Source organism: Ruditapes philippinarum, unplaced genomic scaffold (genome assembly GCF_026571515.1).
Source record: "Ruditapes philippinarum isolate M1 unplaced genomic scaffold, ASM2657151v2 ctg1480_1_1_1_1, whole genome shotgun sequence".
NCBI classification, from domain to species: domain Eukaryota; kingdom Metazoa; phylum Mollusca; class Bivalvia; order Venerida; family Veneridae; genus Ruditapes; species Ruditapes philippinarum.
The window spans coordinates 80,248-92,806 of record NW_026857013.1 but is presented as its reverse complement, the minus strand read 5'-3'; the positions used below and the strand labels follow the sequence as shown (position 1 = coordinate 92,806).

The window sequence follows — 12,559 nt, the reverse complement described above, 5'->3', positions numbered from 1 at the left end:
AGATGAAATGAATCTTAAGTGAACACTTTAAGTTCAAATGTCTATTTGCCCTCTCTAAACTGTACTAATCGGCAATGACTTTGTTTTCGTATGATATCCTTACAGTCTTTTATAAAAACTACTACATTTAAATGATATGGTATGCATGTTAATAATATAATTAGATTATTTGATTACAATTTATTTTTCAGGAACAATATGTTTACATATACAAAGCTCTAGTAAATGCACTTGTGTTTGGCTGTGAAACCATTCATATTGGCCGATTTGAAAACTACGTTACACACAATAACGACAATTTTTACAGCAATCAATATAAGGTTAGGACTGAATGGTTTCTCTTAAATGTTATTCATACAAAATGGCAATGGAAGATATGCGTTACATATTTAATTTCTGTTTTGTTTTTCGTTGTATTCTTATTCATGGAAAGATAAGTACGCTTTATTCAGATTAATCAATCTATACAATTATAGAAAATGGTGAATGGGCATGTATTACTTAAAGGACATGTAAAGAGAGAGAGAGAGAGAGAGGGAGAGAGAGAGAGAGAGAGAGAGAGGGAGAGAGAGAGAGAGAGAGAGAGAGAGAGAGAGAGAGGGAGGGGGAGAGAGAGAGATATCAAATTAGCATAGACAGTTGGCATCTTAAGAACCATTAGGATGATATTTTCATTTAATACACTTTAGCAACTTGGTAAGTCTGTAGAAAAGGACAAGAAAGAAGACGCCGATGCGAGAGCCAAGAATAAGAGACTTGTCATTTACAACCGTCAAGGAGCTGACGTGCCAGGTAAAATACAGAAATTAAACTATGATCCATTTAAATAAATTCAACGATTCAGTGTGACAGAATGAGCAGTCAGCATGACTCAAGTCTTACGATGTGTGTCTATTTTGAATTTTAAATTTGCACCATAATGGTATTATATAAATGTATAATCTTTAAGCCATGCTTGACGTTGATATTAGTTTCTGTCATAAATTAAAAAAAGTTCTTGCCTCATGCATGTTTAAACATGTATGCAGATTGACGGACACAGCATATACACATGCAAATATTTACGCAAATATTTACGTAAAAAACATTTGAAATTAAATCGGTTATATGAAAATTGATAAAGTTAACTGATAAGAGATGACCATTAACATTATATGAAACGTTACAATTATTAATTGAACTGCCTCCGTAAATACATTACCCATTTTAAACATATATACGAGGTATGATCAAAAAGGTCTCGGCCCGATATACTTTTAGCCACTACACTGACATTTACACACAATACGTCGGTGCCGATACCTTGAAGATTACTGACCGAATTACACGCGGTTTTACACACAAAGTAACATAAAACACACTTTAATCATCAGTAGAGGGACGGGTCATTAAGACCAAATGGAATAAACATGAAATCAGACCCGTCATTAAGTACCTCTGTAAGAAAGGGATGCCCCCAAGGAAATCCATGCAGATTTTATTGATACATTTTGGAAGGAGTCCCCTACTTATAGCACTGTGAAAAATTGGGCTACTGAATTTAAGAAGGGCAGGAAGAGCATTGGAGATAAATAGCAACCTGGATGGCCAAAAGAGGCCTCTGGCAAAGAAACTGTCGAAGCTGTGAATGATCTTGTCATGTGCAACATCAGGCGAGACCTGCTTAACATTGCTACGGAAGTGGGTATAAGCTTTGGTTCAGTCCAGGCAATTCTTACTGATTAATATTGCATGTCAAAGGTTAGATGTGTCCCAAAACAGTTGACTGACGACCAGGCTTGACATTTCAAGATATCTTTTGTCGAACCTGATTTTATCTATTGTATCGTAACACAGTATGAAACATGGGTTCATCACTTCGATTCAGAATTCAGAAAACAGAGCATGCAGTGGAAGCACCCTGGCTCACCCCTCCGAAGAAATTCAAGAGCGTACTATCAGCAGGGGAGATGATGGCTTCAATTTGTAACGTACTATGCAGATGAATTGAGGCGTCTGCGTCAGGAAATCGCAAAAGGAGAGGCAAATTGACTCAATGCGTTCTGCTCCTGCACGACAATGCGCCAGCTCACACGTCCCAAGTTGCGATGGCTACTGTAACTAATTGCAGCTTTGAAATTCTTTCCCATCCACTATATTCTCCGGACTTTGCCCTCTCTGACTTCTACTTGTTTCCGAAAGTGAAAACCAAGCTTCTCAGTAGACATTTTGGAAGCAATGAATGTGTCATGGAGGCTGTCAATGATTTCTTTGAGGTTCAAAATAGGGAGTTCTATTTTGAAGAATGAAACAAGTTTTGACACAGGCAAAGTGCGTTGATGTAGAGGGCAATTATATTGAAAAATAAGACTACTGGAAGTGATCGGGCCAAGAACTTTTTTTTATCAATCCTCGTACTTTACATTTCAGGTTTGCGGTTTAGAGTGATGCTCTGTCTCACACGACAATGTGGTGATCACGACTATGTTAATGCTGTGTATATCAACGTATGTTATAAGCTACATAGATAAAAGTTATATAAGTATGTAGATAAACAAAAGATGTTGTAACAAATGTAGAAATGTAATATAGCTTTGATAGCGAAGTAGATGCGGATTATGTGAACGGAGTAAAATTAACGTTCATGAACATTCATGTTTAAAAAAGGATTGAAAGCATATAAACTTTCTTGTGATCAAATCATTTCCAAATGCCATTTTTGTGTACGATATTTTAAATAGATTTGAATTCCAAGCTTAATGATTATTTTACTGATAATTTGTTAATGTGCGTTTAATTATTGATTTCAAAATATGCCATCTATATTGGCATATTCTCATTTATTTTCAAAAATACAGACACATTTGAAAAAAGACCATGTAATCGTTGCACAAACACCATTGCCGGACACGATAGAGGACTTCATTTCTATGATTTACAATGAAAATTGTACTTGTGTAGTCACTATGGAAGATTTGCAAGAACCTGGAATGGTAAGATTCGAAATTGATTTCTTAACAGCCTTATGAATGTACTGTGCGTTCATATTATCCATTTTAGTTTCGAGGGTATACGTAAAAAGAGCCAAGCAAACACACAGTTTCACTTGAATGAAGACAAAGAACTCATTTATATTATAATATTCATGAATGGTATTTGCATTATTCATGTTGTGTTTACATATTGGTTCCATTTGGGACAATGAATGAATATTAAAACCTCTGATAGTTCTTTTAAAATCAACATTGAAGGATATTCATTCAGATTTAGTTTTGTATCGTTCTATATTTACTGTTTTCAAGATAAGGTTTATCAATGCAAAAATGTCTCTGAAAAATAATTAAATTGTTTAAATGCACAAAAGTCCATCTGAAAAATTATGTGCTCGTTTTATTTCTGCAATACATACATCTTTAAAAAATACTGCTTAATATACGTACATATCAAAAATTATGCATCGCATTATTAGACATAAGAATACATTTCAAATTATGATAGCCTTTCATGCAATGATATTATTTGGGTTAGAAATCGGATATTTGTGTTATATTGAAATACGAGTACAACAATTATAAACAATTACATATAGATTTCTAAAAAAAAATAACGAATGTCAGTATTTTGAAAGACAAATTATTATATTTACTTTGCAAGTTTTAATTATGACCCTAATCAATGGATGCATGAATCAATTTATGATTTTTCCAGTACTATTATTAAGTTTCAAGAATAAAGTGTGTTAGTCGTTTGGTCACTCCTTTTATTTGAACTTGATTAAGTGAGACATATTATCATCAATGCAACTAATTGGTAGGTCTTAAGAACAACGCTTTAAAACTAATATAGCAGGCTACTTTTATAATTGTCATTTAAATGTTCCAATTCCGGGTATGTCAGTTCAATATTTATAACTAAAAATTATGTAATTTGAATGTTAATCATTTCAGATGATTGGTCAATATGTGTCTGAAAATAAACACCCAAAATCCTACGGAAATTTTACAGTTGATTGTTCAAGACTTGAAACAAAAACTCAGTATATTGTCAGACAAATGAAGATAAAGTATAACGGAAGAGTAAGATTCATTTCACTTGAATTACAGTTTAAAGTATGCTATATGTTTGACACTAAATATCTTTTACAATTTCTCACTATCCGAATGCACGTTAATTCTAAGAAAATCATTTTTCCATTAACGGTAGTTGCTCAGTTATACCGAGCCAATAATCCGTATTATTTATTTATATATATATATATATATATATATATATATATTATATATATATATATATATATATATATATATATATATATATATATATATAATATATATATATATATATATATATATATACAAACACATTCCTCCATTTACGGGGCATCGGTCTATTTGAGACCATACTTGTGGGGTGTATATTTAATGTGGGCATACATAAGGCCTCGCAACTCTGGCATGTTTAAAACGATGTATGGGGGCGTAGGCTACCCTTCTAACATAGTGCCCGTAGGCCGGTTTTAGTAGTAAATGATATATGTCCCACAAATGTGTATATTTATTATGGGGTTTTATGTTATTAGTCAATATGTTTTCAACTATGGTAAAATTAAATATATAGTTGATATATATAAATTAGTACCCCTTAGTTCTGTTGTATGGAAATGTTCATTTTATGCCTACATAGTGGCGTATATAAAAACTGACTGCATGAAATAATGCCACTCAACTCGGTCTTATATATGGGCCCCGTAAGTGAAGATATGTGTGAATATATGTATATACAATTTAAATTCCGAATCAACCAATTTGTCTTTTCGTTGTGTCACTATTTCTACTTGAATAGTTTGTAAGCGCCATAAAAACATATGCAAAAGTGCAATAATGATTTTAAAGTGCAAACCGCATAAGGCAATAGGATTTATTTTTTTTATTAAAGTCTGAAGTCTTTTGCAGAGTTAATGCACGTTCAAAGAGGCATTGGCGTTTTTAGCATCTTTAAGTAAATCGGCGCGTCCGTCAGTATTCGTTTAAATTCGTTCTATGCAGGATGAATGAATAATATTTTAAAGTACACGATGCTTGGTTATTCCTCAAGAACAGGCTCAAATGCCATTTTGCAGATTCCATTGATTCCGATGGATCTCCACTGTTCAAAATATTATACATCACAACAACATGTCTGTATCAAGTATAAAGTTTGCACCGTTCTTCACTTCATGTTGTATTTTACAGGTCAATTTCATCTATCTTTCTGATACTTTTGGGTCTTTGATAACAGCACATTATGTGTTGAAGATTTAATACCACTTAAGCCTGTGCAAGCGCGCTTGAGAGATGTTGCACTTTTCTATTATCCCTCAGGTACAGACTCAATTAAACGGAGTCTGAAATTGTCAAGTAATTGTGTTGTTTTCATTGCTTTCGAGGGATTTCCACTTTTCGAAATTTAATATATTCATTTGTAATAAGCAGGCTTTATACTTCTGGTAACCTCTGAAATTTGTCATTAATCGTTACATTTTATGTTCAATTATATACACCGTATGAACATTTCTACCTGTGTTTAATAATTTCATGCTGATATGTTAGTTAGCCAAAGCATGTTTATGCAGGTTTTTTGTGTTAAAGGGGGTGGGGGTTGGCTGGATGATATCACTACCACGCATAAACAGCCTCTATTAGTCTCTTTAACTGTGTCACGTTCTTCGGACGTAAAATATTATCTATTTTTGATTTCTTTTGTACAAAATCAAAGGGGCTAGATTAATTTACAATAATGATTTTCACGATATTTAAATTAAATTAAATTAAGTTTCCAGTTTGAACTATAAATTGAAATCACCTCTTGTCTGTTTTGTTCTACGTCCTTTAATTATAGGCTGACAGCAGTGAGAAGGTTGCGTATCATTTCCAGTATACAAAATGGATACCCGGACAAGATACCCCCGTCAGTGCTGTAGAATTTTTGCACTTTATTGAAAAAGTGGAAAATTATGACAACGAGTTTAGTGACAATTATTCTCATATTCTTGTACACTGTCTGTAAGTTTTGTTTACCTCTTGTAGTGATTTGATATATCATTTAAACATACAAAGCAACATCTGCAGAACATTCATTTTAGAGCAATAATCTCTTAACAACAGTAAAAACTCTTTCCAAAGTAAATCTTGTACAATAATTTCAATCTTTCAAAAGCTGTTATCGGTGTCTCCAAAAGGGTGTTTCTCTGCACAGAGTGAGGTGTTTGTCAAAGTTTAAGTATTTTTATTAAATTACATTACTTTAAGCATTTATATTTTACAGTTTTAAAATACCTATAAAAAGGAACTAGAAATGGAATAACTTGTTTTAAACATTAGTTTTATATGATACACAATGTTCCACACTGTCCTTGATGATAATTTCTTGCATACGGTAGATGGAAATCCAAGTACCGCAAGACAAAAATTTAAGTATTGTGAATTGCAAATTTCAAATTTAATTGTTCAATTTTTACTTATTGGATATAATATTTAATATGACAATCATAAAAGAAGCCTGCTATACAAACATTACAGAAAAGCAAATGAGAGGAGTGGGTTGTTTTGTGCTGTTAAACTTTTGAAAGAGAAGATTAGTGAAGAGAGGGAAATTAATGTCGGCAATGTTTTGAGACATTTGCGTACACGACGGCAAACAGCTGTTACTAGCATGGTATTTACTTGAACTAATGTATTTTAAACTTTTGAATTTAAGTCCTATTTTACCATGAATATAAAGAAGAGTATTTGAATAATGATAATGGAAAATATGTTCTACGCTTTTCTTTATTTTAATCATTTTGCATTATCTGATATAATATGGCGTTTGTCCTTCGATAAAAACATGCACCGTTTTTTACGTTTTAATTCAGGAACAAGTGAAATTTTGCTATCAGGCAGTGGATGCCTACATCAAGATGCTCAAGTAACAGTTACGTCAACATGTTAATGCATTTATAAACAACAGTGTAAATACATTTGTTGTATTATCTCCATCAGTATGTACAAACAAAAACTTTTAAAAAAAATGTTAATATAGCCATATTTAATGAGGAATGTTTTAACGACGACATTTGTTAATATATCGTTTACGTGATTGTCATTGTTTTATTTTGTTTTTTGTTTATTCAGATTTTATTTCCGTTATAATTTAATGTCATTTTGTTCTCTATTTTCCATGCCTTTTATTTTAATCTTAGCAAGAAGCCGATTCATAGATAAGTTCCGATTTGCTTTTAGTATATGTACAATTTTACATTGTTTTCCATATTATATAAGTAATTGTCATCTGTAATTTTTCATACTTAATGTTTGCCAAAGACTACACCATGATCAACAAGAAACTTAACAATTTGATAAAGATCATTGACAAAATGAAATGTTTATGAACCATGATGCTATTTTGCATAAGTTTCTAGAAATTGGGTTTTCTTTTTCTTTTAGTTATCTCTATGAAATGTATCAACATGAAACTATATACAAAGAAAAGATGTTATTATGGACAAGTTAAGTGTTTAAAAACAATGTTGTTCATATGCAATCATTGACATTAAATGATAATGCCTTAGCAGTTTTTTTGCAGAGCTTCAGTCAAATACTTAAAAAATTTATGGTTGATAATGTTAATTGCAAACAACGCCAGTGTATACTTTTGAAATTACTGTATAAAATTTTGCAAAATCTTCCTTTACATAAATTGCTTTCTTAATTTTTGAAAATAAATATTTTCTATTCCGAGACATAACTCAAAACAATAGGAAGTATAAACATGATAGGTGCAATCAACAAGCAGTAAAGTAAATAAGGAGAATAATGCTTTGTTGCTGTTTTCAAGTTACAGCCCTATACATGTTTCATATCTTTATATCATTGGCGAAGCCTAGTAGTGACTAAAAAGGAGATTTCGATAATTTTTATGGGTGAAGTAGTGTTATTGTGCAAAAATACAGTGTTAAGTTTGATCATAACGTATTGCCCTTTGTGTTATATACTTAATTTTCTTTTTTTCCTTGTAAATATCGCATGTACTGAGCTTTATTGTGTATTTACCTCTAGTTTTTATATTCATACGACTATTGCTTTCAGTGATTATTTTCCATACATTTTATGCAAACAATACTTAATAACATAAACACATACTTACGTTAACACATAGTACATTGTATAACTTACATAAACATTGTATAGTGCGAACAAAGCTGCATTTTTCAGTCTTCTTTCCAGCTGTCAGTTATATTGTTTACAAAATTTATTTCCCATTATAAATTTCCTTTTTTCAATTCCATAAAAATAATCTATTCAAGGTACCCTATCAATAAAGATACATTTGAAGAATTTATGGTTTGGCAATGGCAGATCTTTTTGTGATTGTACTCGTACAGCTAGGGCCAACGAGACTTTAGGTTTACCCTTCGTCCGTCCATTCAAGCAAACATTTTAGGTTACAGTCAATTTCTTTTGATTCTATTTATTTGTAACGTTTTTAATGTTTTTATTTGTTTAATGTTGCTTTTTAGAACAATAGAATAGTCCCATAAAACTAAACTGTTATAACGTTTGTTCGTTCTTCATAAAATTGGAGACCATGATAACGCAAAAAGTACTGGAAATAGTTTTATGAAACTTAAAATATGATGTGGCAGTCTCGTGATAATTCACGTCTTTATTTCTTCCTCTGTTGAGACATTCGGTTGCTATGACAACACATAGACTTAAACTATGACAGATATAACAATATTTGTGATAACTCAAAATGTACAGAAAATAGCTTCATAGACATATAACAGTATGGAGATTATGCACGTCAAGATCATCAGATTAACCCCCACCCTCCTTGATCTTTTAAAAGAAAAGTATTTTATGCCCCCATCATTAAATGGCATGGGCATATAGTGTTATCCCGTTTTTTCGTCATTCAGTTATCATCGGTTTCCGTTCAATATCTTGGTAACGTTTGCACACATTCAACTCAAATGTGATATTTGGGTATATCATCGGAAAATGCAGGCCACGTTTGAATTTAATCATGGTCCAATGATTTATGACCCTTGAAATTTTCAGTTTTGGTTCATTTTCTCCCCAACAGCTGTACACATTCATCTCAAATTTGATATGTGGATAAGGCAAAAAAAATGCGAAGGTCAAATTTGAATTGGGTCATGGTTCGATGATTTTTGAGTAATGCCCCTTAACTTTGATTTTTTTTTGTCAATTTCCGTCGATTTTCTACCCAACAGTTTAACACATTTTACTCAAATTTAGTGTTTGAATATAGGAATGTGAAGATCAGGTTCTAATTTGGTCATGATTCAATGATATTTGGCAGAGTTATGCCTCCTTTACCTTAAAAAGGCCTATTAAATGTGAAAAAAGAGAGGAAATTGTACACATTCTTCTAAAATTTGACATATGGATACGGCAAAGGAATGCGTAGGTCAAGTTGGAATTTGGTCATGGTTCAATGATTTTTTGAAGAGTTATGCTTTTTAACTTTGAAAAAAGAGAGGAGATATTAAAGTTCCATTCAATTGTTCACATGTGACTCAAATTTAACATATGTATATGTCATAGGGATATGCCAGTCAAGTTCGGATTTGGTAATGGTTTGATGAATTCTAAAAGAGATATCACTCTTGAACTTGAAAAGAAAAAAGAAATTTTCAGTTTCCATTCACTATCTCCCTAACGGTTGTAAACATTTAACTCAAATTTGACATATAGATACATCAGTTCCATGGACTTGAACTTTTCATAAAATGGTTTGTGTAAGCATTGAATTGTTTTATGTCAATGAACTTAGAATAAAAAAAAGCTTGTGTAAACAAATTTGGAACTAAATAATATAACATTTGACATTTAAGCTGCATGCGAGGGCATCCGTGGCGTGACGACACATTTCTAGTTTTATATAATTTCTTCATTTCTTATTGAATATAGTTCAAACTTTAAATATATATTTCTTATCATTACGCACACCATACGTGGCAATGTTCATAATTCTAGCTCCTTTATCACCAAAATTATCGTTCCTGAACTAAGAATGTTCATGAAAATATGTTGTTTGTTTTCTATTACTTCTATAATTTGTAAGGTACAATGTCCCCCTTGAACTGAATTTTTAACTATAATTTTGTTTCATTTTTACACGTTTTACTTCAAATTTCAAACTACCACATCATAATATGACAAGGTTTATAAACCTAGCGTCCACATTTTCAAAACTTTAAATTTCCCTTTTTGTTCCATAACTCATATTTCTTTATGGATATACTTACAATTTCAAAAGAAAGTCCATTATTAACACCTTCATCATATGATATTACATGTATGAGTCTAGTACCTTGTTTCTATGTTTATTTTCATTTTGAAGTTTGAATTTATTTGAAAACTGTTATATATTTCTTTTAATTTCCTTTTTTAATGGCATGTATATGTGAAAATTGTTATATATTTAACTTTTCGCCTTTATTACTATAAATTGTATTTACTTAAGACTTCATATGATTGTTTCTTGTCACCACTTATATCATGTAGGACAATGTTCACAGGTCTAGCATCTTTATTTCAAGAGTTATTGTTACCACGTATGCAGACTATTATGATAATGAGCATTATTATATGTAAAAACTAAAGTTGGTGACATACATAAGAGAATGTTCCCCATATTTAAGGACACAAACCACTCTTGGTGATGAACAAGCTATTCACCGACAGGGTTGTGTGCCTCGAATCGTTACATTTTGTGAGGGGGAGGAGTTTGTAACAACGTTGGCAGAACGTCATATTACCGATAATGAGCATATTAATATGCAAAATAAAAGTTGGCAAATTAACATAAGGGAATGTTTTCTATATATAAAGACATATACCACTCTTTCTGGTGAGCTAGCTTTTCACCTTCTGGAAACGTTACGTTATTTTCTCTTTACTGCAAGAACATTGTTTTAAAACAGTTTATATTCTATATACAATCAGAGATATTTTTTAGAACTGCCCTTGGTCAGTCATGTTGTCTGACCGTCCCTAAAATATGTTTGCTATTAAAGAACTTGGAATGTTTCCAAAATGTCTGCAAAATTTAATCGAAAAAATATAAACATCCTTACGGAAAGACCTTGTTAACATTCTAGAGGTTACATTTTTGGACCTAATTTCTAAAACTTACCAGAAAAGGTGTTCAGATGATTTCTATCTAAATTTGAATATGAATTATCAGGAGGTTAATACTATATCACACAGCCAGAATAACCTTGTTTTAATAATGTTTGCTAAAGTTCGAATATTGGTCATCTGGGGTCATAAATTAGGTCACACAGCCCAAATTTGGAAAGTCTTGTTACTATGTAGGTGCAGATATGAACACTGTAATAGCAAATCAAAATTAAGACTTAATATCTGCTTTCCATTCATAGTTATCGATAATTGTTCCGTGTCATATCAAGCCTAAATATTCAAATGATCGGTAAAATCATCACCTTTGCCCTCTTGCTGAAATTGTTTCTGGTAAGTAGATTTAATATTTAAAAGTGCTCATGTATTTTCAGAAAATAATTAATCTCTATTAAATCTCTATAAATTATATCTATTGAAAATGACTTATTTGTGTATTTTATAACATGTACTATATTACGTTTGATTACATAACGTTAAGATCATTATGTTGAAATAAAATATTTTCTGACAAAAATACTGCTTAGTTATACATATTTTATATTTTGATATGATTGCTCTGTTATAATATAATACTTTTTAATTTCATAGTGACAGTTAACCTAGTGTAATTACTCACTGTTTTTTGAAGGAACTTCTTTTTTTGGATGTTTACCCATGTGGAACCACAAATTATTTCTCTTGTGTGTTGTAACTATGTTGAATTTTACTAAAATTACGATCGCCATAAAAAAATGAATCTAATTAACAAAAGTTTAGTCCATTTAATTGAGTTTTTGATATATCAGCTTCATGTTTGGTTACCTTGGAAATTATTCATAATATTCCTCAGTTAAATAGATTGTTTACAACATGAAAGTCTGCTTTCGGTGATATTAAAAATATCTTACAATCAATGATTGAAACAAATAAAGTTCATTGTCCTAAAAAAAAGCAAAAGCCCTGCGTTCATTATCAACATGTACGAGGGTTGTTCAAAAAGTAATAGGACTGCAGCTCTACTGCTCACATTTTTTATTTGATGTACACAATTTTACAAGAGACAATTATCGGAACATGTTCTCTATATACAGTGAAAAAATCAATACAAAATGTTTACAAATAACAATTCTGTGAAATTTTTAAATGACAAGGGGTCAGAAACCCGGCGCACGATAATAATACAATTAATGACGTTCTTGACGTCGTAAAATTAATACAAAATGTAACAAGCGTCATTCTTTCTGAAAGTATTGTCGATAGTGCTCTAGGTGTCTAAATCATGTAACTATGACCAGGCTTCATATGTGGAGACGAAGCGAGGAAAAACGCCATCACAATTTCGTTCCATTCTCAAAAAAAATAATATCAAAACATGCCCGATAGCCGACCATTATCCGCTTTTTTATATA

The 12,559-nt window shown here is 31.5% G+C and overlaps 1 protein-coding gene across 1 annotated transcript in view; it reads left to right on the top strand.

Moving 5' to 3' along the window:
- LOC132748459 (hemicentin-1-like) overlaps positions 1 to 11,704 on the top strand; it is a 41,883-nt gene extending 30,179 nt beyond the window's left edge. Inside the window, exons 21-28 of the mRNA XM_060738080.1 lie at positions 192 to 320; positions 690 to 792; positions 2,410 to 2,486; positions 2,838 to 2,972; positions 3,927 to 4,055; positions 5,857 to 6,020; positions 6,537 to 6,672; positions 6,872 to 11,704. Coding sequence (XP_060594063.1) covers positions 192 to 320; positions 690 to 792; positions 2,410 to 2,486; positions 2,838 to 2,972; positions 3,927 to 4,055; positions 5,857 to 6,020; positions 6,537 to 6,672; positions 6,872 to 6,928 — 930 coding nt within the window. The 3' untranslated portion in view covers positions 6,929 to 11,704. The remainder of the gene's footprint in view (positions 1 to 191; positions 321 to 689; positions 793 to 2,409; positions 2,487 to 2,837; positions 2,973 to 3,926; positions 4,056 to 5,856; positions 6,021 to 6,536; positions 6,673 to 6,871) is intronic.
- The last annotated feature ends 855 nt before the right edge of the window (positions 11,705 to 12,559 follow it).